At 35.4% G+C, this 26451-nt stretch overlaps 2 protein-coding genes across 3 annotated transcripts; one reads left to right on the top strand and one right to left on the bottom strand.

Annotated features, from left to right (window-relative positions):
- Positions 1-194: 194 nt before the first annotated feature.
- ubac2 (UBA domain containing 2) lies at positions 195-26097 on the bottom strand. 2 transcript variants are annotated; one of them, XM_051110523.1, is made up of 9 exons: positions 25305-26097; positions 23474-23601; positions 21127-21246; positions 19597-19703; positions 12413-12536; positions 11803-11850; positions 9180-9434; positions 5857-5991; positions 195-2487 (listed from the first exon to the last, which is right to left on the bottom strand). In XM_051110523.1, exons 1-9 carry the CDS (start codon positions 25336-25338, stop codon positions 2380-2382), a joined length of 1059 nt encoding a protein of 352 aa, XP_050966480.1. In that variant the 5' UTR covers positions 25339-26097; the 3' UTR covers positions 195-2379. The 2 variants fall into 2 exon arrangements, with proteins under 2 accessions (XP_050966480.1, XP_050966473.1); XM_051110516.1 differs by having other exon boundaries at positions 5857-5994; positions 25305-25926.
- On the top strand, positions 12899-17927 carry gpr183b (G protein-coupled receptor 183b). Its single transcript, XM_051110502.1, has 2 exons — positions 12899-13765; positions 15598-17927. The coding sequence occupies exon 2, from the start codon at positions 15619-15621 to the stop codon at positions 16690-16692; it is 1074 nt and encodes a 357-aa protein (XP_050966459.1). The 5' UTR covers positions 12899-13765; positions 15598-15618; the 3' UTR covers positions 16693-17927.
- Positions 26098-26451: the final 354 nt, after the last annotated feature.

The raw sequence follows: 26451 nt of genomic DNA, 5'->3' as shown, positions 1-26451 counted from the left end.
TTGTACACAAATAACAAAGATGCAGTTACAGGACAAGTTCAATAACTACAACATATTTTTTAAAGTAAAAATTCTGTGACATGAATATAAGTGATGGCTTTAGCACAACAGATTTAAAAGAGGTAGATTTTAGAAAAGGTAAAGATGTGTGTTCAGGGTCTCTGTACATTGTATTCTGTTGTCTAACATCCAGATTTCTCTAGTGGGTTGAGTGGCTGTTAAAAGTATGCTCTGGTGGTTTACAGAATGAGTTTAGTATTTAAAAAAAAAAAAAAAAAGATGAATGGAAAGATGAATAGAAAAGAGCAATCAAACTTATTATATAAGTAATAAACTGACCACAATGAGTGTCCAACACAGAACATTTAGAGTGGCAGGAGTGATTTTCTTTTGTGTATACCAGTGATTTCCTCACAGTCAAAACATTAATTAATACAAACATTTTTCAAACAATTCAGATTTTGAATACCGCTTAATTAGACACTAAATCAAACACTTTTGCATAATAATAAAAGAACATTCACATGAACAAAATCTTATTGGCATATAACATCATAATCTCATAATTAAATGCCTGTATTCTTTAAAGGCATTTTAACACCAGTTATGGTTATCAACACTGTTGTTATCCCTTTAATCAGAGTTTAAACAATATTTCATCTCATCTTTTTGTACCACAGACAAATCATGCTGTTAAAAAAAGTTTTGTCCCACTCTCAGATAAACACAATGATAGAGATGCTCTGAATATTATCCATTTTCAGTGTGCAGAAAAAGTTTCTAAGCATCATAAGATATCACAAATATCCACTTGATTCTTTTTTATCATGCCACTATAAAAGTCATGGTACTTTTTGAGGCTTTTCAGACACCAGCGTCACAATAACAATGACATAATTTGTGTTTCTGCTTAATTTAAAAAAAAAAAAAAAAAAAAATACTTTCATGCTTTCTGTTTCCCAAACCTTAATTAGTTTTGATTCTGAACTAAATGGCATGTCAGTGGCAGTGGTCTCTTCAAGAATCCACTTAATCCATGCGTACTTTAAATACACTGCCATACAACTAGCCCTTTAAGTTTTAAACTACAACAAAAAAAGAACATTTCACCCAAAAAAAATAATTTTGTCATCATTTAATCACCCTCATGTCAGGCCTAAAACATTGACTTTCTTTCTCTTATGAACACAAAAATACTGTGATAAGGGATATTTTAAAGAATGTTCAAGCTGCTCTTTTCCACACAACAAAAGTATGTCTATCAAAAAAAAAGCACCAAAGAGTGTTGTAATACACCATATTACAAGACCATTGAGAGCTTTTGCGTGAGGAACAAAATGAAATTAAACTTTGGCCTCTTTCACAGATCTCATATCCTGTTTTATGAGACTCGAGAACCTGTTGAACTACAATACATCAAACTGTCAAACTGGAATCAAGCACAGACTACAGAAGGACTCATTTGACTCAACTCACCTAAAATAACCACAAAGGTAATACAGACTACTTTTATGCTATCTTATAGTCCTATATTTTGGAGCTTGACAGTCACTACACTCTTAAAAATAAAGGAGCTTTAAAAGGTTCTTCACAGCGATGCCATAGAAGAACCATTTTTGGTTCCACAAAGAACCATTTAGTCAAAGGTTCTTTAAAGAACCATCTGTTTCTTACCTTTTTATAATCTGAAGAACTTTCTTTTGACACAAAGAATCTTTTGTGAAACCGAAAGGTTCTTTAGATGTTAAAGGTTCTTTATGGAACCATTTAAACAAAAAAGGTTCTTCTATGGCATCGTGAAACACCTTTATTTTTAAGAGTGTAGTCACTCAAAGTCACTAAGTCACTTTGTTATATGGAAAAGAGCAGCCACAGCATTTCTGCTAAACATCCTCTTTTGTGTTCCATGGAAGACTGAAAAACCACACAGCTTTGGAAGAACATGAGGACGAGTACATTTTTGGATGAACTATTCAATTAAGACTTATATTCAGCTTATTTATAGCAAAACAACACATGGTTTAATAATTTATCAATATATTATAGAATTCTTAATTATTAGAAGATGGAGGTTCAAGGACGATGCCAAATGGCACAAGCCCTGAGACACAATGTATAACTGTCCACCATGTTGGCTCTGTGCTGTGGACCAGAGAGGGTTGCAAATGCAAGTCAACTCCTAGTAGCACTGTACAACACAGGAGCAGGACTTCCACACTGCCCATTCAGAAAGGAAGTGACATCATCGGCTCCTGTGAGTTGTGTAAAACAGCGGTTTTAACTGCTTCCAACAGGTGTGGTTATGACACCAGTGTTGCGTTCCTAAGTACTTTCAACTCATTCTCCTTGTCCTCCTAGTCATCTTCAATTTATTTTGTCTTAGTGCTGAAGCAAGAAGTTTGTTGCAATGTTAATGTCATTGTTAGATGCTCTGAGAGCTTCTTGGGCATCCATCCTCGAGAAACCCATCTCCATTAATCTTGCAACCTGGTGACAACAGCATTGTGTCATTAAAAAGTTAAAAAGTGTCATTAAAATATACTAACCCATGGCATTAAACCAATACAACAGAAGGTGGAATTGAAGGAATAGGTCACACAAAAATAAAAAGTTGCTGAAAATGTACACTCGCTCAAGGCCGTCCAAGATGTAGATGAGTTTGTTTCTTCAAGAAACAGATTTAGAGAAATTGCAAGCAAATAGATCCTTTGCAGTAAATGGCTGCAGTGGATTATAATGATGTTTGGTGAGCAAGTGATGCAAGAAACAAACTCATCTACATCTTAAAACAGCCTGAGGGTGAGTAAATGTTCAGTAAATTTTAATTTTTGGGTGACCTATTACTTTAACGGGGTCATGAACTACATTTTTTTATTATTTTGTACTGTTCTCTGAGGGCCTCTTATTGCAACATTGGCTCATACGTTTATGCAAAACTGATAAAACGTACCTATATGTATGAATCACTGAAGTTTCCAGTTGCAATGAATACTAGAGGCAGAAAAACTCTGACAAGTTTTGTTCCTTTTTCACACAATGATTTACAGGTAGAGTTTTGATTAATAAAGCTTAATTTTCACACAATTACTTGCAGAATATTATGACAATTTTTACATCCAGCGAAATTTGAAAACTGATGCTTTTGAACATTACAGCTTCATATGCATGTAGCTCATGCAAAACAGCATTGTACTTGAGTGATGAAGAGCTCTGGTACGAACCCCGTGAAACTACGGTTCGACAAAATAGCTCAAATCCGCATAAGGAAGTTAAAATAGCATGGCTGCATCAACAAATCCATTTTTATATCAATTTTGCATTTATTAACCCAAGCTTCGCTTGCCTCTTGCGTTATATGTGCACAAATCGGTGGGCGGGGCTAAACAGGCAGTGATGTAGAAGCAGGTGTTCATCTTCTGCGGAGGTGGTGTTTAGCCATAAAGTGATAAAGTGTCATAAAGTGGCACATTCCACAACCTGTCCTTCTGGCAGATTTGCTTCAATATAAGCTGTTTTTAGACTAACAAGAAAGTTTTGAGTAAGGCTGTGATGTGGCAGATTTTTTCCACCGCGGTGGTAATGGACCAACTACCGTCGGTGGCGCGGTGTTGATGCATAATTTTGAAACATAACAAACGTGCGTGTTTAATTTCAGCCTACAATACACGAAAGTAAATATCAAAGAAATTATACATTTAAATAAGAAAGTAGCCAAAATAAGAGCGGTAAATATTAAACAAACATTTGTTGCATAAATTCGTAACAACCTCGCCCAACCCTTGTCTGACGGCTCATCAAAATTACCAGCCGGAGTCCGACTAGAGCCCAAATCTGTTCTCTCTTTCCCATTACACTGTTGCATCCATTAAAATAGCTCAGTTTTGTTTTTAATAGGAACGTGGTTATATTTCTTTTCGTTTCTTTAAAAAGTTAAGTTAGAAATGTGTTTGGAACATTTTTGTTTGTTAAATTAAGATTTTTGCGCTAAGAAATCAAGAAACGTAACGTAACGACCAAGCGGCCAGAGGCAGGCAGTGAGTTGATTATAGCCTATGTTTGATCAATTTTGCCTTTTCAAATCATCAGGACTTGCCTAAAATAAAATCTTCAAGCATATCATAATGTTATTTTAAACGTTTAACTTAGATAAACGCAGGCTATTATGCGTATACAATCGTTCGTTCGAGAAGGGAAGCTAAATGCGCTTTGCAGGACATGGAGGTGCCAGCGCAATCACTTGCAAAAAAAAAAAATTAAATACTCCGTAATCTTTGCTCATAAAGGTAAGCGTAATATATGATCTGGAACTGTAAAGAGTGTAATATTATTTGCGTGCACTCACAATATTAACAAAATGTTGTGCGTTTGTAAAAATAAAGAAAACAAACAATATGTGCTTTCTGATGATTGAACAGGAGCGCTGCACAAAAATTAAACGAAACTCAGCGAATACTTGCCTCACAGATAAATATATCTATAGAAAGCTTTAAAGGGGTCATCGGATGCCCATTTTCCACAAGTTGATATGATGCTTCAGGGTCTTAATGAAAAGTCTCTAATATACTTTGATTAAAAATTCTCAATGGTTTTGTAAAACAACACCCTTTTTACCTTGTCAAAATGAGCTTTCCAAAATCATCTTATTCTAAGGGGTTGTTCCTTTAAATGCAAATGAGCTCTGCTCACCCCGTCCCTCTCTTCTCTCTGTGGAATGACGATCTTGTTTACTTTAGCCACGTTTAGCCGCTAAACTTCCTAACTACCACGTTATAAGGAAAGGCGATCGCAAAGATTCATAAAAAAACGCTTATACTCACTTCTGCTATAAGTGAAGCTGGATCATGAATGATTTGCGCGAACATAGACGGATATATGTAGATCAGGAGGCGCATTCCCTTTACAAACAAACGTAATCTACTGCATCTTCAGCAGCTCAGATGTCAGGAGTAAATGACGACCACTATGTTCATTATTACATCCAGCAACACAACACTTCAATAGCTCAATCTGAGATATTCTTGTCTAACTTACATCCCTGCTTCGGCATGGAAACAAGCAAAGTTACTGGACTGTGACAGCTGGTCTGAGGTAAGAGCTCATGTCAATCAACTATCGTGGGAGCGGCCTCTGTCGGTGTGACGGCACACCGACAGGCATCTGAGAACGGCTCGATTTGAAAAAGGGGATATTATTTTTACAGATTAATTAAAAACCACTGCATGGATTTTTATCATTATAGGGTAGATTGGTACATACACTGCCAGCACACAATGTTCAAACAACATGAAAAAGTGAACTTAGCATCCGATGACCCCTTTAAATTATTACTATACTACTTTAAAACTAAAAAATTCAAATCGAAAACATAAACTCAAGTAGACTCGAGATCGTCATCTTAGCAACACTGGCTCAGAAAACACTAGTTTATTAATAATTCATTCAAGTATGTCCTTATTTCCCTCCGACACACTCATAGTAATTACTTTTCCCAGAGTTTTACAAGCTTTAGCCTATTGTGGGCGTATGAACGTGGATCTCACTGCTATTGCCGGCGGGGACACTAAACACGGCCATGGCAGAATAATTGTTGTAGACACACTGTATTTTATGCTTGTTATAGACTGTGCGACATCACGTGCAGTACCGCTGGTGGCAACCGTCGACCGCAGTGGCGCGGTTGTCATTGTGACTGTCGCAGCCCTAGTTTCGAGTTCTGAAACTTACAGGATGTTTTTATAGTACAATGACCAAATATGTCAAAAGATTAAGGGAATTTTGATTTCTCAGTTCATGACCCCTTTAATAAACTGTGATAACCAAGAGTAATCTGTACTTGAGATTGTCATATAATCTCACCTGCTCCTCAGCCACAGCTGTGTTATCCGGCGGGTGCATATAGGTGGGCTGTTGTGGCTGGGGACCCTCACGGTGCTGGTTCTGTCCTCTGTGCCTTAAGGTTGGGAAGAATCTGTTCCAATTCAGGAGACCTGTCTGCTGAAATAATGACAGGGACTTGTTTTAAAGTCACCATGGAATAAAAAAAGACAATTCTCTTCTTTTATGGAGTCAATTCTGCATTTGTGTGAGGGCGGGACAATAATTCCTCGCTTCCAGCAACCTGCCACTCAGACTGCAGCAATCAGCGAAATAGCAATGATCCAAGAGAGGCACTGACAAATGACAGTCATTGTGACATTGCAAAGTGATGGCGCTATGAAGCCATGTACTTTTAAAAACAATTTAATGGGTTTAACATTAGATTATCAGCTTGGAATATAGGCTAATTTGACTAGAAACACTGGAGACTGGAAATGCAAAGCATCCTTCCGGTTAAGAGTCAGGCGTAACTTCCGCGTTCAGAAAAAACAGCTGTGCAGGAAGAAAAGACTAACATAATTTCTGTTTTACGCTGGCTTTAAAGGCAGAGTATCTTACTGTGTATTTCTATATCTTATCTTACTGTAGTCCAGTAATAGAGGTTTTTCGTAACTGTAGTGATTTCTGTCTCTCTCCACATTCACAAACTTCTATTAGAAAAAGACTAAACAACCTGTAAGCATTATCCCAACTATTCACCATTCATAATCCTACTACAGGTTTATCAACTACAGCGCTAACATGCTCTAGGGATAATTCCAACATAGGACTCAAAGTGCACTTACAACATGACAGAAAACAAGACTGTTCTATGCTAATTAGCTTTTCGCATTTTCAGTTTCACACAGATGAAATGTGCTTTATCACATATCTGTGATGAAAACATGTGGCTGTCTGTGTTTGCTCACAGGAAACCATTAACTTCCTCTGCAAAGAAAAAAAAAGGAAAAAAGAAGAAAAACAAAACGTAATCGCTTAACATCTTGTCCTGGTTGAGAAAAATACAGAAATTATGCTAGTTCACTCATTGCAGTTTTAATGTTTTCCTCATCAGAGGTATAGACATCTCTGGTAATGCAAACTAAGAACTTTGAAATGGAAATTTCTTCCAACCCATAACGAATATTTAAAACAAACAAACAAAAACTATACCAATAATCTCATTTCACAATGACTGCACAAACTGCTGGTTTAAAAAAAAGCAGATCACGCAGATCAAGGTGTGATCATTACTGTCAGACTTCTGAAAGATGTAGTTGACATAGTAGCATCTCTACTTACGTAGTCACTCCCCAAGACTGAATAAAAACACTGTATTGGTGAAAAAAAAACCAAAATCTGATTCTGATAATAACACACTGCTGAGATATTCTAAACCAGCAAACTACCAAGGGGGATGACTTAAAATTACTCTAATATATTTTTATAAATACAATTAATATTCCTATTATTCATAGATTAAAATAATCTAATTTAATTAAAAGGCTTAAAAAAGACATAAAAAGGCTATCAAACAATTAATTGTGTTTAATCGCATACACAAGTTTGAGTTTGCCTTAATATTTGCCTAATATTAATATTAACCATTGCCTAATGGTTAGGGAGTGGGGCTTGTAACCGAAAGGTTGCGGGTTTGAGTCCCAGGTCCGGCAGGGATTGAAGGTGCCCACTGCTCCGGGTGTGTGCGTGGGTGCATGTTTGTTCACTACTCACTACTGTGTGTGTGCACTTGGATGAGTACGGGTCACCATATTTGGCCTCACATCCTTTCCTTTCCTGTGTGTAATTATTATGTATATATAAAATACACACAAATTAATGTATCAATTTAAGAGAAATGTTATTTATGTATAAAATATTTTTATTTATATATATAATATAAATTAGATAAAAATTATAATAAATACATATACTTGTAAATATTTCTTAAACATATACATGAAACATATAAAATTTTATATATATATATATATATATATATATATATATATATATATATATATATATATATATATATATATATATATATATATTTATTAGGGGTGTAACGGTTCACAAAAATCACGGTTCAGTTCGATACGACACAGTGGTGTCACGGTTCGGTATGTTTTCGATACAGCAAAAATAATAACAAAAAATGCCAGATAATTTCTTTGATTTTTTTCAATTTTTTATTTATTAAAACATCAAAAAAGTATGATCTTGTTTTTTTCTTTTACTTTAAACAATGATGGAGCTATTCTTCACCCATCTTCTGGGGTTTCTTTTTAGCAGCATATAAAGCAAAACCTCCTTTATAACCAAAACCAAAAAGCTCCTGATAAAAAAAATTTAATGTTTAATATTGTAGTAGTTATAAACTAATAGAAAGACGTCCAGCTGTCTGTTGTCAGAGCAATCGCTGGTGCTTCGGCCAACTGGTTCTCTATTTGGGCTTTTGTTTTTCTGTACAAAGCAAGAATTATTAGCCGCTTTTCCACTATCGGGCCGAACCGTTCTCTTCACTTAACCGTTCCGTTCCGTGCCGATCCGGGCCAGTCAGCACGGATACGGTTTCACTTTCCACTGTGGTGCCGATAACGGAACTCTTTGGAATGTAAATACAAATGCCTTAGTCGTTGCCTTGTTAACGCAATTGTAATATAAACAGAGATATGATCAGATATTTCTGTTTTTGGGACTTCGTTAAATAACAGAAAAAAAGGACACAACTATAAACAACGCAAAAAATAAAATAAACAGAAGGCGACGACAGGTATAACGTTACCAACAAATGCTGAGGGGATATGCATGCCAACGGAGACAAACACAGAAGGTAAAACCTTTCTGAAAACTAACACATTTATTGACAGTATTAATGCATTAACTATGAACGCAGCGTAACAGCTGTTTACTTGGCTGTTTGATCATATAGCGCGCTTTCGCTTAGCACACACATTCTATGAGCACGGTCTGGCACGGTTGTCTATCCGTGCCGAGAATTCCGGGCCGAGAACAGTTTGTAATCGTGCCGTGCCGTACCAGGCTCAGGTGGAAACACAACTGGAACCATACCTGACCGTTATAAGAACCGTTCGGCACGATAGTGGAAAAGCGGATACATACACAATAATTACACACACTACACACATATATCAGTACAACATATATCAGGCAAATTCAAACTTTTCTTTTGTATGCGATTAATCATTCGACAGCCTTAAAAAGACATAAACCCCCCACCCCAGTAAGTATAAGTAATTCATCCCAGGTAGCTCAAGAGGGATTGTCCCTTCAAAAAAAACAAGTACTATAAAAAATACCTGAGCCTGTTGTTGCTGTGCATTTCTCCTGAGGTGTGCCAGCTGAGACAGGAGCAGTTGCTGGTCCAGCATATCCATCCTCTGCTGTCTCTGGATGTCCAAAGTAGCGCCCATCCCCAGCGGGGCTTCTGCAGTGGGCTCAGAATCAGAGAAGACCGGCTCTAGGAGCGTCGAACCACATCTGGCTGCCCATCCTGGCACACGTAAGAACTTCTGGACTGCCAACTTATTACTGTAATACAACATGCCTGCGATCTGAAACGGAGTGATTGTAAGCAGAGAGGTTACCATAAAAGCATGACAGTAACACTGCGTTTACACCGGACACAAGTGTTTTTAGCAATAACATGTAAACCTTGCAAGACATCTACAATGAGACCAAAGCTGACACAAACATTTTCCTCATTCATGAAAATGGACTAAACACACTGGCGGTTCATTCTACTAACAGAGCCAATGCTCTTTAATATGAACATTTTCCTTCCAATGCCACAAATAGCATTAGCAATAGCAAAACAAAACACTACTTCTTTTAAAAGCGAAAAAAAAAATAGAATGCATTCTGACTTAATTTCCAGTTTCAATAAGAAATGCATCGGAAAATTGCGTCAAAGACTGTACATTATACTGATATGAATGGGAGGAACTGTAATGTGCAATACAGCACTCTAGAAATATATTGTTTTAAATATATTAATTATTATTTAAATAAATTAACTGTGAGATTGGCCAACAGTTTTTGAGGTTTGGTACTTCCTCATTTAAGAAGCGGTTCATGCATGGCCAAGATAGCTACTCAGAAGCATTGCAAGTATGGCCACAGAGTGGACTAACTTGCGTTAAAGTAGACTTTGATTGCATTCATGAAACTAATTCGTGAACCAAGTCAAAAGTCATTGTGATTTCAACAGTGCACAGAATACGCATGTATGCATGAGCCCTTTGAAGCTGCATTGAAACTGCATTTTTAACCTTCAATCCGTTGAGCACCACTGAAGTCCACTATATAGAGAAAAAATAATTCCATGGCTGTTTGGGTGTTAAACACCGAGCTGTGGGCTAAGTAATGGTGTTGGGTGTTCCATTTCCAAATGCGCTGCATGCAGTGGACCAATCACAACAGACTGGATCATCGGACCAATCACCACAGATTAGCGCCATGCAAAGGAAGGGTTTGAACAAATGATTCGTTGAGCAAATTGTTTGGGAGTCATTGAGCAAAAAAGGTAAAAATAAATGCAAAAATGCATATTATAAGACAATGAAAGTGTTTTTTGACCTTGCATGCGTGTCAACCTGCTGTTGGGGACTGTTGGGGACTAAAATATGAACATTTCATAATCCATAATAAGGGCACTTTAAGATAACACATTAAAGTAGCATGGTAAGACACAAAATGAGCTGTTTTGTACAGCTAAAGACACCTGGAAGCCAATGAGACCAGAAGCCAGACACATCAAATTTACATTCTTAGGGGAAAAATAAGGTGGATATCTGCAAGTATGCTACTGTAAACAAAATCTTGCAATGCTTGCCCCGCCTCCATGGTCTTCTGATTGGTCCACTGTTTTGGAACTAACACTGATGCAACTTGGCAGAGACAAGATGAGTATTTGAGGTTAGTAAGTATATAATTTTTATTTTTTTTTAGAAAATGACCAATCGTTTTGCTAGATAAGACCCTTAAGCTGCACTAAACCTGCATCTTTGAAGTTCAAACTTGTAGGCACCACAGAAGTCCGCTATATGGAGATAATTCCTCAAATGTTTTATTCAAAAAACAATTTCTTTATGACTGAAGAAAGAAAGACATGAATGTCTTGGATGACATCGGGGTGAGTACATTATCTGTACATTTTTGTTCTGGTAGTAAACTCAAGGTTCCCAGGTCCTTGAAAGTTGGTACCTTGGTTAGCTTCAGATTCAAGGACCTTTCAAGGACTTTCCAGGTCCAATACCCTCAAATTCAAGAAATGTGGAGGACACATTTCAAGTCTTGTTATATTGTAACACAGTTTTCATGTGTCAAACACAACCATGCAAACAACTATTCTATTTGTATTTCTGTTTTTCATAAAACTAAAGAATATTTGGTACATCCTATGCTGTATTCTAAAATGATCTGATATTAACTTTTGGATGGATTTTATTGAAAAGAGCTTAGGTTCATGTAGCGTTAAGTTAACGTAACGCATAAATGCACATAAATGGGAAAATTAAAAAAACATGGGAAAATTACTTCTGTAAGAGGTTCTGAAATTCGGTTTCGATTACTTTTTGATTAATATTCCTGCTCTACTTGGACTTATTTTAAAGAGTCTATGCTGCAAACTTGACACATTTTTGAAAACCCAGCATTTAGTTGATTCTGATAAGCGCTCATTGTCACCGTTATAAACACGGGCTTTCTTTTTCCATGAGGAAGTTTGGCATCACGGTATCTTTCTTTCCAGATGGAACATTAAAGAACGCGACTCATCAGACTTTTAGCCAACAGTCTGTGGGCGTGACATCTGAGGCTGAGACTAAGTGAACGTAAACGTATTAGTCTCTTTTTATTTCAAAACAAGCAAACGCAGAAAAATCACATGACGCAACTTTACACAAGCCATCTCATACTTACCAGTCCACTACAAGCAACCACCCACATGTAGGCACTTGAGGTCAGGAGCTGATGACAAGATAACAGAACAGGAGGAAAAACAAAAAATTAGAAAACATTCATAAACAAGTGTTCAATCTTATTAACTTAATGAAACCTTATGAATTATCTATTATTACAAGATTAATCTATTATTACAATTACATTGGTTAGTACAGTATAAGTGTGTTGAAAGCCATCTCTGTGAATGCATGACTAAAAAAAATGATGTAAAATGTAAAAAGTCATCTACCCTTGTCTGTTTTTCTAATGTGCAACTTTGTCTGTTATCACTGATATCTCTGAACAGCTCAAAGCACAACCAGAGCAGTGACCACAATGAATAGTTTCTCAGGTGCTACGGTTTCTCATGTCTTGTCTCTGCTATCCTACAAACATTTTATCTGTGGTTTCCACTCTACAACACAAAACGGGTGAAAAAAAAAGAAGAAAAAAAAAACCCCTGTGCCTTATTAGCCGTTTAAACCTCGTGTTTTGCCAGTAAATGTCACTAAGATCTCATGCAGGAATGCTCTCAAAGAATTACAGAAAACTAATGTGAAAATGATTTGTGAAGGCGGTCTGAGCTCACCTGTGCACCCACAATGTACGTCAGAGATTTGTTTGTGACTGAGATGTGACCAAGCAGCTGAGTGACCTGAACTCGTGGGATGGAGCTGTAGAAAGGCACAAAGAGAGCAAAGACTGGGCCCAATCTGAGAAAGAAAAAAAAAATAAAAAAAATAAAATTTTTTAGAAACAGTCAAGTCAATCCTCAACCAATCAATCCTCAATGATAAAGAAAAGGGAAAATCTTTTTAAAATATCATTTAAAACACGTGCCAAGCTCTTAGAAATAAACTCTGCATTTATGTTGAATTCATATGTTTAAGTGACTCTGAAATGATGCCATGTGGTGTAATCATTAAAGAGACAGTTTACCCCAAATGAAAATTCTGTCAACATTTACTTATCCTTAATATGTTCCAAACCTGTGCAAGTTTCTAACTTCTGCTGAACATCAAAGAAAATATTTTGAAGAATGTTGGTAACCAAACAGCTGGTGGTCCCCACTTATTTCCACAGTATGAAAACATACTATGGAAGTGAATGGGCACTAGTAACTTGTGATGGTAAGTAAAAGACAGAATGTTTATTTTTGCTGAACTATCCCTTCAAGTAAAAAAATAATAACCTTTTTCCTTCCTTTCTAGTGTAATGTAGACTAATACTTGGTAACACTTCACATATTAATTTACACATAAAAGAGGAGATAAAAGAGGTATAAGTAGTACGATGTTTCATATTTACCATACTTAGTTTCAAACCAATTCTTTATGGTGTAGAAAACTAAACGTTTCGGAAATAAAGATTTCTAGATGTCTCAGTGAAAGCCACAATATAATTTCACTTCTCCATATCCAGTTAAAGAGACAGCTCACCTAAAAATGAATATTTAGCTTTTTTCACTTTTTTAGCTATTCAGTTTCTGTTTAGTGTTTAGTTTCTATTTAGTTGCTATTTAGTATTTATTTATTTTCTGAAGAATGTTGGCACCCAAACAGCTGTTGGTTTCCATTGAATTCCATAATATTTTTTTTTTCCTATACTGTGGAAGTTACTGGCTACCAGCAACGGTCTTTAAAATACTTTTTCTTGTGTTCAACAGAAGAAAGAAACTTTTACAGGTTTGGAACTACCTTTTGTAAATGCTGACAGAATATTCATGTTTGGGTGAACTATCTCTTTAAGCATACTCGCCACACTGCTAGAAAGTGAGAGAGAGACAAGACGAAAGAGAGGAAGAGAGTACCATACAGTGAGAAAAAGGCAGGAAGAAATGCTGAACTCTCACTTTGGCAGCATTTTATACTACTCTAAAAGTGACATATTGAGATTTAGCGTAGCACCAATGTCTGAATGAAAATCTGCTGTATGTTATCAGGTAAGTACATAATTTAATTAAGTTTTTTTTTATATAAAGAGCAGAAGAAATGAAAATGTAAGTGTTTTAGAAAATTAATATGTGAAATTAAGCCCAGACATTTAAAAATTCTGTAAAGGTTTTATTAAATTTTAAGGTCCATGTGTATATATTTGATTAACTCACTAGCTAAAATCAAGTAACAATGAACTATAAAATTTTTTCATAGTATTTAATCATCTTTGTTAACATTAGTTATTAAATAATAAAAATACAGCTGTTCATTGTTAATGTTAGCTCAGGTTCATTAAATAATAACAGATACAACTTTTTATTTGAATAATGTTTTAGAAAATACTGAAATTAACATTTAGTAAGATTAATTAATGATTCACCATTTTTCACTTAGCTCATTTAAACTAATGTACTTAACTAATGTTAACAAATAGTACTTTACTGATTATAATTATTTCAAATATATATTTATAGTTTGTCATGATTAAATTAGGATTTAATTGTAATATAATGAAGTAAACTTGGGCGTCCCTCTGAAGAGACGGGTGACAGTTAAAAGGTTAAGGTGGTCAGTACATATAAAGCAGTTTTAATTCAAAATACATTTCAAAATGCCTCTTAAGCAAAGCAGAAACATTTACACAACAGAAACGTGGAAGAGAAACAAGCCTTACGTGAAAAAGGGAAATAGCTTAAAACCGGCAGAAGTCTACACTTACTACAATCACTAATATCAAGAACAGAATTACCATTCATAGTACAAAAGTACACTACCCATTCAAAAATTTGAGGTCAGCAAGAATTTTTAAATAAATACTTTCATCAAAAATAAATTCAATTAATAAAAAGTGAGAGTAAAGACACTGTCATTTTATAATAGTACTAATTAAGTTATAGTATTAGTAGGGCTGACCCCTAATAGTTGACTAACCATGGTCAACGAGAAGACCAAAATTTTATTAGTCGCAGAAACAAAAAAATTCAAATAATAATCTACAGGAAGTGGCAAAGTCATGCATTCCGTGACAAACAGGTCGTTAACAGCTGGTCAGTGTGGTAATACAGCACATCTGGCAGGACATCCAAACACTCCCCTATCATTCATCGATCTCAAATATGGCTTACCATCTGAAATATGCAAGTAGTAGCAACTTGTGTGCGCAATTGAAATGTCTGTGTGGAGTGTGGAAGCTGAACAGCGCGCTCACTACATTACAGCCGGAGGTGCTCGTGCGGTCACTTGATCTTAAATACTCATTTTTTTGGTCATACAGACAAGCGCAATACATCTTTTAAATCTTTAAAGACTCTATTTGTACAATAACAACAAAACATTGCACTTTTGTAAAATAATGAAAGCCAACAGGATGTGCTTTCTGCCATCTCAGTCTCTAAACTTGGAACGCTTCAAAAAAAAAAAAAAAAAAAAAACTAAACTCTGTGTATAGTTGCCTCACAGACATGAAAAATATATCTATAGTGAGCAAAATGTCTACTTTCAAATAGACCAATTTTAATTTTAATTTAGGATTTTTTTTAAACAATCCTAAAAAATAAGGTTGCACAAAAAACATTGATAATAAAAATAAATGTTACTTTATTATTTAATTATAATTATTTATGATAATGTGACACTGAAGACAGGAGTGATGGCAGCTTTGCCATAAATTACATTTTTAAATAAATTAAAATAGGAAACGTATAGCAAAATGTAATAATATTTCACAATACTTCCATTTTTACTGCATTTTTGATCAAATAAATGCATACAAAAATCTTCCTAGGTTCAAACTTTTGAATGGTGGTCTACATTATACCATTTGCCTCTCTTTCTGCAGTGACTTCTCCTGTGTATAACTATGATGAGCCCAGATTCAGAGCAAAACTTCTCTTGCCACAACTTGTATGACCATCGTCCAGTGGCCCGAATTCTCATCCCTCTGGCCTACTCCATCATATGTCCGGTGGGACTTTTAGGCAACGCCCTGGCTCTTCACGTGATCTTCCTCAACATCACCAAACTTAATTCCATCACGCTTTATTCCGCCAACCTGGCTGTGTCTGATATCCTGTTCTGCCTGTCGCTTCCACTTCGAGCTGTTTACTATGGCCTCGGCTTCCACTGGCCCCTGGGGGAAGGACTGTGTAAAGCCATAGCACTGCTCTTCTATTTGAATTGCTATGCCGGGGTAAACTTCATGACCTGTTTGGCAGTGGATCGTTTTGTGGCGCTGGTGTTTCCTCTAAAGCTGGCGAAATTAAGAAAGGTGAAAAACGCACGGATAGTGTGTCTAGCTATATGGTTGGTGGTTTTTGCCCAGACGTTGCCTCTTCTGACCATTAACTTGACCAAAAAGGAGCCTGACAACAGCATCACTTGTATGGAATACCCCAACTTTGAAGGTCTTTTCAAAGGGCTGCCCTACATGCTGATCGTGGGGGTAGTTTTAGGCTTCGGAGTGCCAGTGGCGACCATCCTCGTCTGCTATTCAATAGTGACCCGTAAGCTACATCTAGCAGCAAAGTCTAACCGACTCACAGAACGTTCTGGAAGAACCAAAAAAGCAAGAGGAGTGATCGCAGGAGTGGTATTTGTGTTTCTGGTGTGTTTCAGCCCATACCATATAGATCTACTGCAATACATGATTCGAAAACTCACCTACGATCCAGACTGCACTGAGCTACGGTCCTTTCAGATATCCCTGCATATTACGGTGTGTCTTATGAACTTAAACTCCTGCCTGGATCCCTTTGTTTACTTTTTTGCATGTAAAGGCTACAAGCAGAAGCTGATGAGAATGATGAAGTGGCAGGTTGGCACCCACTTCTCCAGTGCTGGAAGAACCTCGCCTGAAAGCTCAGGCACAGGTGACGTGCTCGGCACACGCCGCAACACCGGAATAAAAATGAACACTATTAGAGAAGGTCTGTAGAACAATTATCAACAAAAGCCAACATAAACTGATGAAACGTGACATCACAGACACACATGGAGCCAAAATTGAGACTTAAAAGCCAAATACAAGGCTAATTAAAACCACAAGTGGCCTAAGAAGTCACAGACAACTTGCCTCTCCAGACTGCAAACAGCACATGCTTCATGAAACAGATGGACACTTGACAAGCTGGCATCAATGTGGTTAAAAAGAAAAAAATATACCTGCTGCAAAAAGACTATAATCCATGAAGTAAGTGTTGAACGTTTTCAAACGTGTCATTCAAAACGTATTTGTTAAAGGGATAAAAAATGAATTTGTCAATATTTACACTGCCAGTCAAATGTTTTTGAACAGTAAGATTTTTAATGTTTTTTAAAGAGGTTTCTTCTGCTTACCAAGTCTGCATTTATTTGATTCAAAATTTTGAAATATTTTTACTATTTAAAATAACTGTTTTCTATTTGAATACATTTTAAAAATGCAATTTATTCCTGTGATTTCAAAGCTGAATTTTAGCATAATTACTGCAGTCACATGATCCTTCAGAAATCACTCTAATATAATAATAATTAGAGGTCGACCGATGTATCGGTTTTGCTGATTAATCGGCACCGATAATTGATTGGTGGAACTATCCATGCCGATAGTTTTTTCCGGGTTGGGTCCGTTGCTAGAGCGGCTGAGAAGGTCGTCATTATACAGCAAATTCCCTATAGTCTTTGTGTAAACAGCAAGAGAGCGGCCTCTAGTGCCAGAAATCACTGACAGTATGTGCCGTTTGTTTAGACACGTGACACTGCTCACTGCACAGAGCGGGACACTTCAAATGCGGATTTAAAACATCGACAACGAAACGGTGTGTACAGTATACTGTAGTGCATGTGTCCATGTCATTACTAAGCGATGAATTTGTTGACTAGATGCTGCATTAGTGGAGAAAGGACAGCAGTATATTTTTGCCCATTTGGTGATCAAATAAAGTCTTGTAGACCACCGCTTGAATTAAACGCAATGAGACGCGTCCAGTGTGTGTGATACCGGACAGCTGCGAGTTCTTCTAGACGAAGCGCTGCACTTTTGCCCATTGTGTGACTAACATATTTTTATATTTTGATTAGATAACCACAAATGTTCTAGAACAGAAGCAGTTAAACTGTGAAAGTACACAATATCCAAATGTATGCAATTTCAATACTGTGGCCTTTGTGTAGATATTTAAAGATGGCCATCTTTAGCTTGATTGTTGATGTAATGGTAGCACTTTACAATTATGAGTCCATTTGTAACATTAAGACTGATAAAAGCTGTAGAATAGAAGTATTGTTCCTCGTTAGAGTGTGTTAATTTCAGCATTTACTGATATATTTTAAATATTTTAGTTGCTTTTGTTACTGTAATGATCAATATATAATTGATATTTTAATTCATTTACAAAGTATGGTTCAGTAGGCTACTTTTTTTTTTTTTTTTTTTTTTTTAAATAGTAGAGCACTATTTATTTTCCATTCAGTATCCATTTTAAAAAGTATCGGTCGATTAATCGGTATCGGCCAGTGTGGTCCAACCGAGTTACCGGTATCGGTAAAATCCAATATCGGTCGACCTCTAATAATAATAATAATAATTATTATTATTATTATTATTAAATTTCTATAATTTCTTTCCAAAAACAATTATACTGACTCCAGGCTTTTGAATGGTATAGTGTATAATGTTACAAAAGCTTTTCAGCTTAAATGCTTTTCAGCATCTTTCTATTCATCAAAGAATCCTAAAAAATGTGCTAAACTGTTTTAAATGTTAATAATAATAATAATAATTATAAATGTTTCTTGAACAGCAAATCAGCATATTAGAATGATTTCTAAAGGATCATGTGACACTGAAGACTGGAGCAATGATGCTGAAAATGTAGCTTTGATCACAGTAACAAATTATATTTTAAAATATATTCAAAGCGAAAAAGTTATTTTAATTGGTAAAAGTATTTCAAAATTTTACTGTTTATGCTGTACTTTGGATCAAGTAAATGCAGGCTTGGTGAGCAGAAGAGACTTCTTTAAATACATTAAAAAACTTTTGACTGGTAGTGACTTGTTCTAAAACTGTAAAACTTTTTCTAAAACTTTTTTTTTTTTAAATTTACAATAAAAGTCAATGATCACCAAAACTTTATTAACATTAACATTCTTCAACATATCTTCTTGTATATCACAGAAGATGGAAAGTCATGCAGGTATGGAATGAATGACATAAGGTTGAGTAGAGTTTCATTTTTGCATGAACTATTCCTTAAATGAAGAACTGTTAATGGTTCAGAAATAAATAAATGAATCATTCCTAAGTTTTGAAACATGCAAAATAAAGCAGTTGAACTATCAAAAAGATATTTCGAATGTAAAAATGTAAGTGCGGATGAATCAACCAAGATATCATTAGTCAAGTTAAGAGATGATGACACTTAAAACACGTACTTTGTGGATTCATCAAACTTTTTTGACTGGTGGGTGACAGTTCTTGAAGAGTCTGAAAGCTCTAGTACTTCAAAGGAAATAACTTGAAATAAGAGGGTACTTTACTTTCACAACACCTTTGCCATTTCAACATGTATTGCTTGCATATATTGCTGAGATGCTGTGATGTCAGTAAAGTATACTTTCACAACAATGCGATGAGACCTGAAAGTTAATCTAATAGAATGTCAAAAAGAGAAGTTGATGCTTGATCAACAGGAAACAAAAGAGCTGCACCTTCACATACATAAAGTGTTGCAGGAATTTACAGTAACACATTCTGTACTTGCAGAATACAGTAAATGCACATGACGATACTGTAGAAAACATTTAAAGGTTTGTAAAGAACTACTGCAATAATTGAATAGAAACTCATGTCACTCACAGTCCAGCTGGAAGAACATCCACCTTAAGTTCAAACATGAAGCGAAGAGCCTCTGTCAGCAGCAGGTCCACAAAAGCAGAGAGAATCCATGCTCCAAAGAGGAAGGACTAAACATCATAATCAAAAATATGACAATGTTTCAGATTCAAAGGTTTTTTTTGTTGTTTTTCAAAAACATCTTTGGCTTCTAACAAAAAAAAAAAAAAAAAAAAAAAAAAAAAAAAAAAAAAAAGTATGAGTAGGCAGGCATGTGAAATGAAATGCTTGGTAACATATGAAAGGGCTTTTAATTTCATTAGAAAATATATAGAGAGAACTTTTTGGTATAGAATTTAAGTGAGATAAACATCATAAATGGTAGGCTGAAGAGCATCGCCTCAGCTTGAAAAAAAATTAGTCAGCTGATTGCCAGATAAGATGCAACTGCTCCAAGTTTCCATCTGACCTTCATGCACCTTATTTTAAACTGACTAGTGTGTGCAGCACTATCTCAAATATATCTTGAAATGATGCGTTGTTGTTTTTTTTTTTATTTACTTACACCGCCATTCAAAAGTTTGGTATCAGTAATGTTTTTAATGTTTTTTAAAGAAGATTCTTATGGTCATCAAGGCATTCATTTGATCAAAAATCCTGTGATGCAAAGCTGAATTTTCAGCACAGTTTTCAGTATTACATGATTCTTCAGAAATCATTCTAATATGCGGATTTATTATCAACACTAAAACAGTTGTGCTGCTTAATATTTTGTTGGAACCTGTGATACTTGTTTTCAGGATTTTTCTTAAATAAAAAGTTTAAAAAAGAACAGCATTTACTTAAAATAGAAAAACTTCTGTAACAATATAAACTACCTTTTAAAGGTTTGTGGTCAATACATTTATATGTTTTCTTTTTTTTAAAAGAAATTAATACTTTTATTCAGCAAGGATGTGTTAAGTGATAGAAAAGACTTGTATTGTTTTGAATAAATGCTGTTCTTTTTAACTAAGAATCCTTAAAAAAAAAAAATTACACAGCACAACTGTTTCCAACATTGATAATAGAAGTAATAATTCCACAAATTAGAATGATTTCTGAAGGATCATGTGACACTGAAGGCAGCTTTGCATTACAGGAATACATTATATTTTTATTTATTTTTAAAAACATTAAAAATAGTTCATTTTTAATGTTTAATTTTTAAAACTTTACTTAACACTTTGAACAGCAATGTATAAGCTATACAATTTTATTTATTTATTTTATTGGGTCCAAATCTTAAACTATTAAAATAATTTTCTTGTCATTGTCTATGGTATAACAAAGCAGAAGCATGTTGTGTCAGTACTTCAAAAACAGTGCATTGAAAAGGTCACTCATCCAGACATGAATTTGCAACTTTGCACTTTTCAAAAAAAATAATAATAATCTGATATTCATACTGAATACATTTCGCAATGCAATATAGAAAAAAACATTGTGAAAAAAACAAAACAAACAAAAACAGGAAGACACAGAATGGTGTTACTATTCACACTTAAAACTTACAGCAAATTTGTGGCTGCCAAACCTTCTCTCAAAAATGCGAAAATTGTAGATAAGCAAACTACTGCAGAAAGTGTCTTTCAGGTCCAAGCAGATGAGCCGTCCACTCACCAGCCTCCAGAACTGCAAGACAGCCATGGAACACACACACACACACAGAGAGAGAATAATTGTGTTTAGAAATAACAGAAAAAATTCAAAATATGCTATTAGTTAAATATTTATACACAAAATAACAATCTAACAAAACGTTATGTGAAAACTATTCAGATGCTTGGGCTAGAGAATGCCTGATAATGTTCTTTTATGACCTACATGATACAGTTTATTTTTAAAGGGTTAGTTATTTCCAGAATAAAAAATTCCTGATAATTTACTCACACCCATGTCATCCAAGATGTTCATGCCTTTCTTTCTTCAGTCTCAAAGAAATTAAGTTTTTTGAGGAAAATATTCTAGGATTTTTCTCTATATAGTGGACTTCAATGGGTTCAAAGCCCAAATTGCAGTTTCAAAGCAGCTTCAAAGGGACGATCCCAACCGCGGAATAAGGGTCTTATTTAGCAAAGTATGTCATTTTCTACATAAAAATAAAATCTATATACTTTTGCACTAGCCTGGCCTCACGCATTACAGTAGTCACATTGGAAAGATCACAAGTGACGTATGTGGAAGTGCCTACCCAGTGTTTACAAAGACAGCGTGCAAGGAAAGTCAAACGCAAAAAAAGGTAAAACAACACTGTCGGGTGATTCTGAAGTTGAAAATGAGATGGAGTGCTTTGCCCTACCTTTTTAAAATGAAGTGCAAAGACAAAGATCTAACCACGTGTCACCTTTCCAACATGACTACATAATGTGTGAAGTTAGAGCTAGAGCTAGTGCAAGATGAGCTTTGTGATTAAAAAGTATTGATTGTTTGTTTTCTAAAACAACAACAACAACAAACAATGTTTTTACTTGATAAGAGCCTTCTTTGGCTGGAATCATGTAAAACCCTTTGAAACCACAATTTGGACCTTCAACCCAATGATACCTAGTCAACTATATTGAGAAAAATCCTGGCATGTTTTACTCAAAAATCTTAAAGGAGAAGTCCACTTCCACAACAATTTACAAATAATTTACTCACCCCCTTGTCATCCATGATGTTCATGTCTTTCTTTCCTCAGTCGTGAAGAAATTATGTCTTTTGAGGAAAACATTTCTGCATTTTTCCCCATATAATGGACTGATATGGTGCCCCGATTTTTAACTTCCAAAAGATAGTTTAAATGCGACTTCAAACGATCCCAAATGCGGTTGTAAAATATCCCAACCAAGGAAGAAGGGTCTTATCTAGCAGATGATTGGTTGTTTACATAAAAAAACACAATTGAAATACTTTTTATTCTCAAACGCTCGTCTTGCCTTGCAGTCCTTGAACTCTGTGTGTTCTGGCTCAAGACAGTTAGGGTATGTCGAAAAACTCCGTATTTTCTCCCTCAACTTCAAAAATCATTTCAAAATCATCCTACATTGCTGCAGAAGTTCCGACCCAGTGTTTGCAAAGTGAACATGCAAAAAAGATCAAACACCCTTAACAAAAAAGGTAAAACAGCGATATAGGACGATTTTGAAGTTGAGGGAGAACATAGGAGTTTTTCAACATACCCTAACTGTCATGAACTGGAACAAAAACAGTCCAGGCAGAGTAAGACAAGACAAGCGTTTGGCATTAAAAAGTATATAAATTGTATTATTTTTATTAAAATAACTGATCGTTACGCTAGATAAGACCCTTCTTCCTCGGCTGGGACTGTTTACAACCGCATTTGGGATGGTTTGAAGCTGCATTTAAACTGCATTTTGGAAGTTCAAAATTGGGGCACCATATCAGTCCATTATATGGAGAAAAATGCTGAAATGTTTTCCTCAAAAAACATGAAGAAAGAAAGACATGAACATCGTGGATGACAAGGGGGTGAGTAAATTATTTGTAAATTGTTGTTCTGGAAGTGGACTTCTCCTTTAATTTCTTTTCGACATAAGAAAGAAATACCTGAACAATTTGGATGACATGGGACTAAGCAAATTATCAGGAAATTTTTATTCTAGAAGTGAACTAATCCTAAGCATCTCATCACCACCAATATCCAGAACCAATTTTTTGTTGTCTGATTTCCTGATTTTGACAAAAAGATATATTAGCTATACTACAAGAAAACATGTATTATGAATATTCCATTATTATTACTATAGTAATAAAAAAAAAAGAATAGGGCAAACATTCTAAAGCAAGATACATTGTTAAATGTATGTATTTGATATAGCGCAATGAAACCTTTCGGTAAACTGGTTTAATATCTCACCTGCTTGCCCTGCCTGATAGCCTGGAGGTTGTATGTGAACACATCCTGGTACTGAGGCAGAAGCACAGTCAACAGCACAGTGAGGACCGTAGGAAGCAGCAGTAAGCTCTTGGACAGGGGTGCTTTATCTGTAAGACACAGCACAGAAGTTGTACTGTTAAATGTGTCACTAAGGAAATTAGAACTTCTATTGTCTGTTGTCAGAGGACGAATTGAGTAAAGTTTTTTTTTTTCCTTTGTGCACAAAAATTATTCCCTTGGCTTCATAAAATTAACGTTGAACCACTGATGTCACATGAACTGTTTTAACAATGTCCTTACTACCTTTTTGGGCCTTGAACGTGGTAGTTGCGTTGCTGTCTATGCAGGGTCAGCTTTTGGGTCTCATCAAAAATATCTTAATTTGTGTTCTGAAGATGAACAAAGATCTTACGGGTTTGAAACGACATGAGAGTGAATAATTAATGACAGATTTTTAATTTCTGAGTGAACAATACCTGTGATATTCCAAATGGGGGACCTATGGGTCCATTCTGTGATTACATGAGTAGACCAAGTTCAGTCACACACGTTGGTTTGTGTCACCACTTATATAAAAAGAATTTTGAATTTGTAAAAGGAATATTTCACCCAAAAAAGCAAATTTGCTTAAAATGTCCTCACTCTTAGGCAATGGATAAATGGGTGCCATCAGAATGAGAGTCCAAAGAGCCGATAAAACATCGCAATATAAACAACAAGTAATCCACTCCAATCCGTCTCTAAACCAATTAACATGCTGCGAAGTGAAAAGCTGTGGTTTTGTAAAAAAACAAATTTGGTGGTGGAACTATCAGGATAGGAGTGTGATCCTTTTTCGTTTGGGGTGTGTTCATTTTTTGTGGTTTCAAACATCAACAGAGCTTCTTAGAAATCGCTTACTGCACCTTCAAGACATTTTAACTTAAACTGTTGCTTCAGGCCAAAATATAAGCCCAAAATCCACAATAAACCTTCCTCCAGTTAAAAAATTCCATCTCCTGTTGATATTAAAATCCACCCACATATTTGTTTCGAACTGTTTTGACTTGTAAAAAGTTAAAAGTTTAAGTCAAAAATGTCTTAAATACAAATTTGTTTCTTACAAACAAGTACATTTTTCACTTCACAAGAAGTTAATTGATGGCCTTGAGTCGTGTGCATTACTCGTAGATTATTGTGATGTTTTTATCAACTATTTGGACTCTCATTCTGACAGCACCCATTCACTGTAGAGGTTCAATGGTGAATAAATAATGTTTTCCAAATCTGTTCTCTTGAAGAAACAAACTCATTTATGTCTCTGACGCTACGGTTACTGTGGTAAATCAAAAGGTTTTCTAGGGCAACGGTCATTTAAAAATGTAAACTAAGTTCAAACCGAAATAAAAAAATAAAAAATAGCGTTCCACAGAAAAATGAAGACATACAGGCTTGAAACAGTGTAGTGATAAGTAATGAATTGTCACTATTACATCAGTAACTATCAGTCAGTGGTAAACTGAAGCCCTTTGGTGGTGTTTATCCGGAAGGTGGTGATTATGGTGATTTCAGGAAAAGTTTCTGCAGTCTCTATCTGTATAGCTGTGTGTCATGTCGCATTTCCCCATAGTGCCCGATTTCACACCCCTGACTTTTTAAACGACAGCAACACTTCCTGTCTGACATGAGCCAAAGCAAAATGACTTTAAGGCAAAGATGATGTGTGAAGTGCGATAATAATCGGATGAAGGTCATGATGACTACGATTTAATCTGAATGAATGACAGCAGGATCTGATCTACATGACATGATGATTTTAAGCTGTACTTACACAATCCCCTCGAACCGGTGGACGTGAACATCATGCCACACGCGGAATATAACCAAGACGACTAACAAGATAACGAATCAAAGGCACTGAATTTAAAACGTAAAAATCGTAAAAGTTAAAGGGAAATCTCGCTATGAGAGAGGGAAAGGGGAAAGGGTACAGAGGATGGCGCCTCGCAGGAGACAAACTTCATCCGCGTCACTCCTACGAAATTAGCGTTTTCTTTTGCACTAATCAGCCACTAGAGGCCGTAAGTTAGCGGTACTTTACTACAGGCAAGGGCATAGACCTAAACATAATTTAGTTTGTTAGAGATTCAACTTTTCATGTCATAATAATGATGATATAGCATATTTACCACATATATATATGTGACCCTGGACCACAAAACCAGTCTTAAGTCGCTGGGGTATATCTGTAGCAATAGCCAAAAATACATTGTATGGGTCAAAATTATTGCCTTTTTTATGCCAAAAATCATTAGGATATTAAGTAAAGATCATGTTCCATGAAGATATTTTGTAAAATTCCTACTGTAAATATATCAAAACTTAATTTCTGATTAGTAATATGCATTGTTAAGAACTTCATTTGGGCAACTTTAAAGGTGATTTTCTCAATATTTAGATTTTAGATTTAGATTTTCAAATAGTTGTATCTCGGCCAAAAAACTGTCCTATCCTAACAAACCAGACATCAATGGAGAGCTTATTTATTGAGCTTTCAGATTATTTATAAATCTCAGTTTTGAAAAACTGACACTTATGACTGGTTTTGTGGTCCAGGGTCACACACATATATATATATATATGTTTATGTGGCAAATATGTAACAAATTTATTAAGAAATGTACTTCATTGTCATTTTCAAATGTGGAAATAAGGGATTATCCATGATTTTCACCATGTTCATAATTATCCATGGTTTATCTTTGATTACAATGGTCTTATTTTAAATAGCACAGCTGCTTACCTGATGTTTCCAAAAGTAGAAATCCAGATTACCTCTATGTTTGTAACCCCTTATTATAGCATTAAAGGAGAACTCCACTTTCAGAACAACAATTTACAAATAATTTACTCACCACCTTGTCATCCAAGATGTTCATGTCTTTCTTTATTCAGTCGTAAAGAAATAATGGTTTTTG

The sequence above is a fragment of the Labeo rohita genome, chromosome 1 (assembly GCF_022985175.1).
Source record: "Labeo rohita strain BAU-BD-2019 chromosome 1, IGBB_LRoh.1.0, whole genome shotgun sequence".
In the NCBI taxonomy this organism is placed as follows: Eukaryota; Metazoa; Chordata; class Actinopteri; order Cypriniformes; family Cyprinidae; genus Labeo; species Labeo rohita.
The sequence above is the reverse complement of the archived record's forward strand: the minus strand, read 5'-3'. Positions and strand labels throughout refer to the sequence as shown.

Excerpts from the sequence above, each read along its gene's own strand:
- ubac2 (XM_051110516.1), bottom strand. The coding sequence starts at position 25,338 with ATGATGTTCACGTCCACCGGTTCGAGGGGATTGT. Across the intron at positions 21,247-23,473 it reads CTATCAGGCAGGGCAAGCAG|TTCTGGAGGCTGGTGAGTGG; the intron begins GTGAGATATTAA and ends GCTGTCTTGCAG. Across the intron at positions 11,851-12,412 it reads CGTACATTGTGGGTGCACAG|CTCCTGACCTCAAGTGCCTA; the intron begins GTGAGCTCAGAC and ends TCTTGTCATCAG.
- gpr183b (XM_051110502.1), top strand. The coding sequence starts at position 15,619 with ATGATGAGCCCAGATTCAGAGCAAAACTTCTCTTGCCACAACTTGTAT.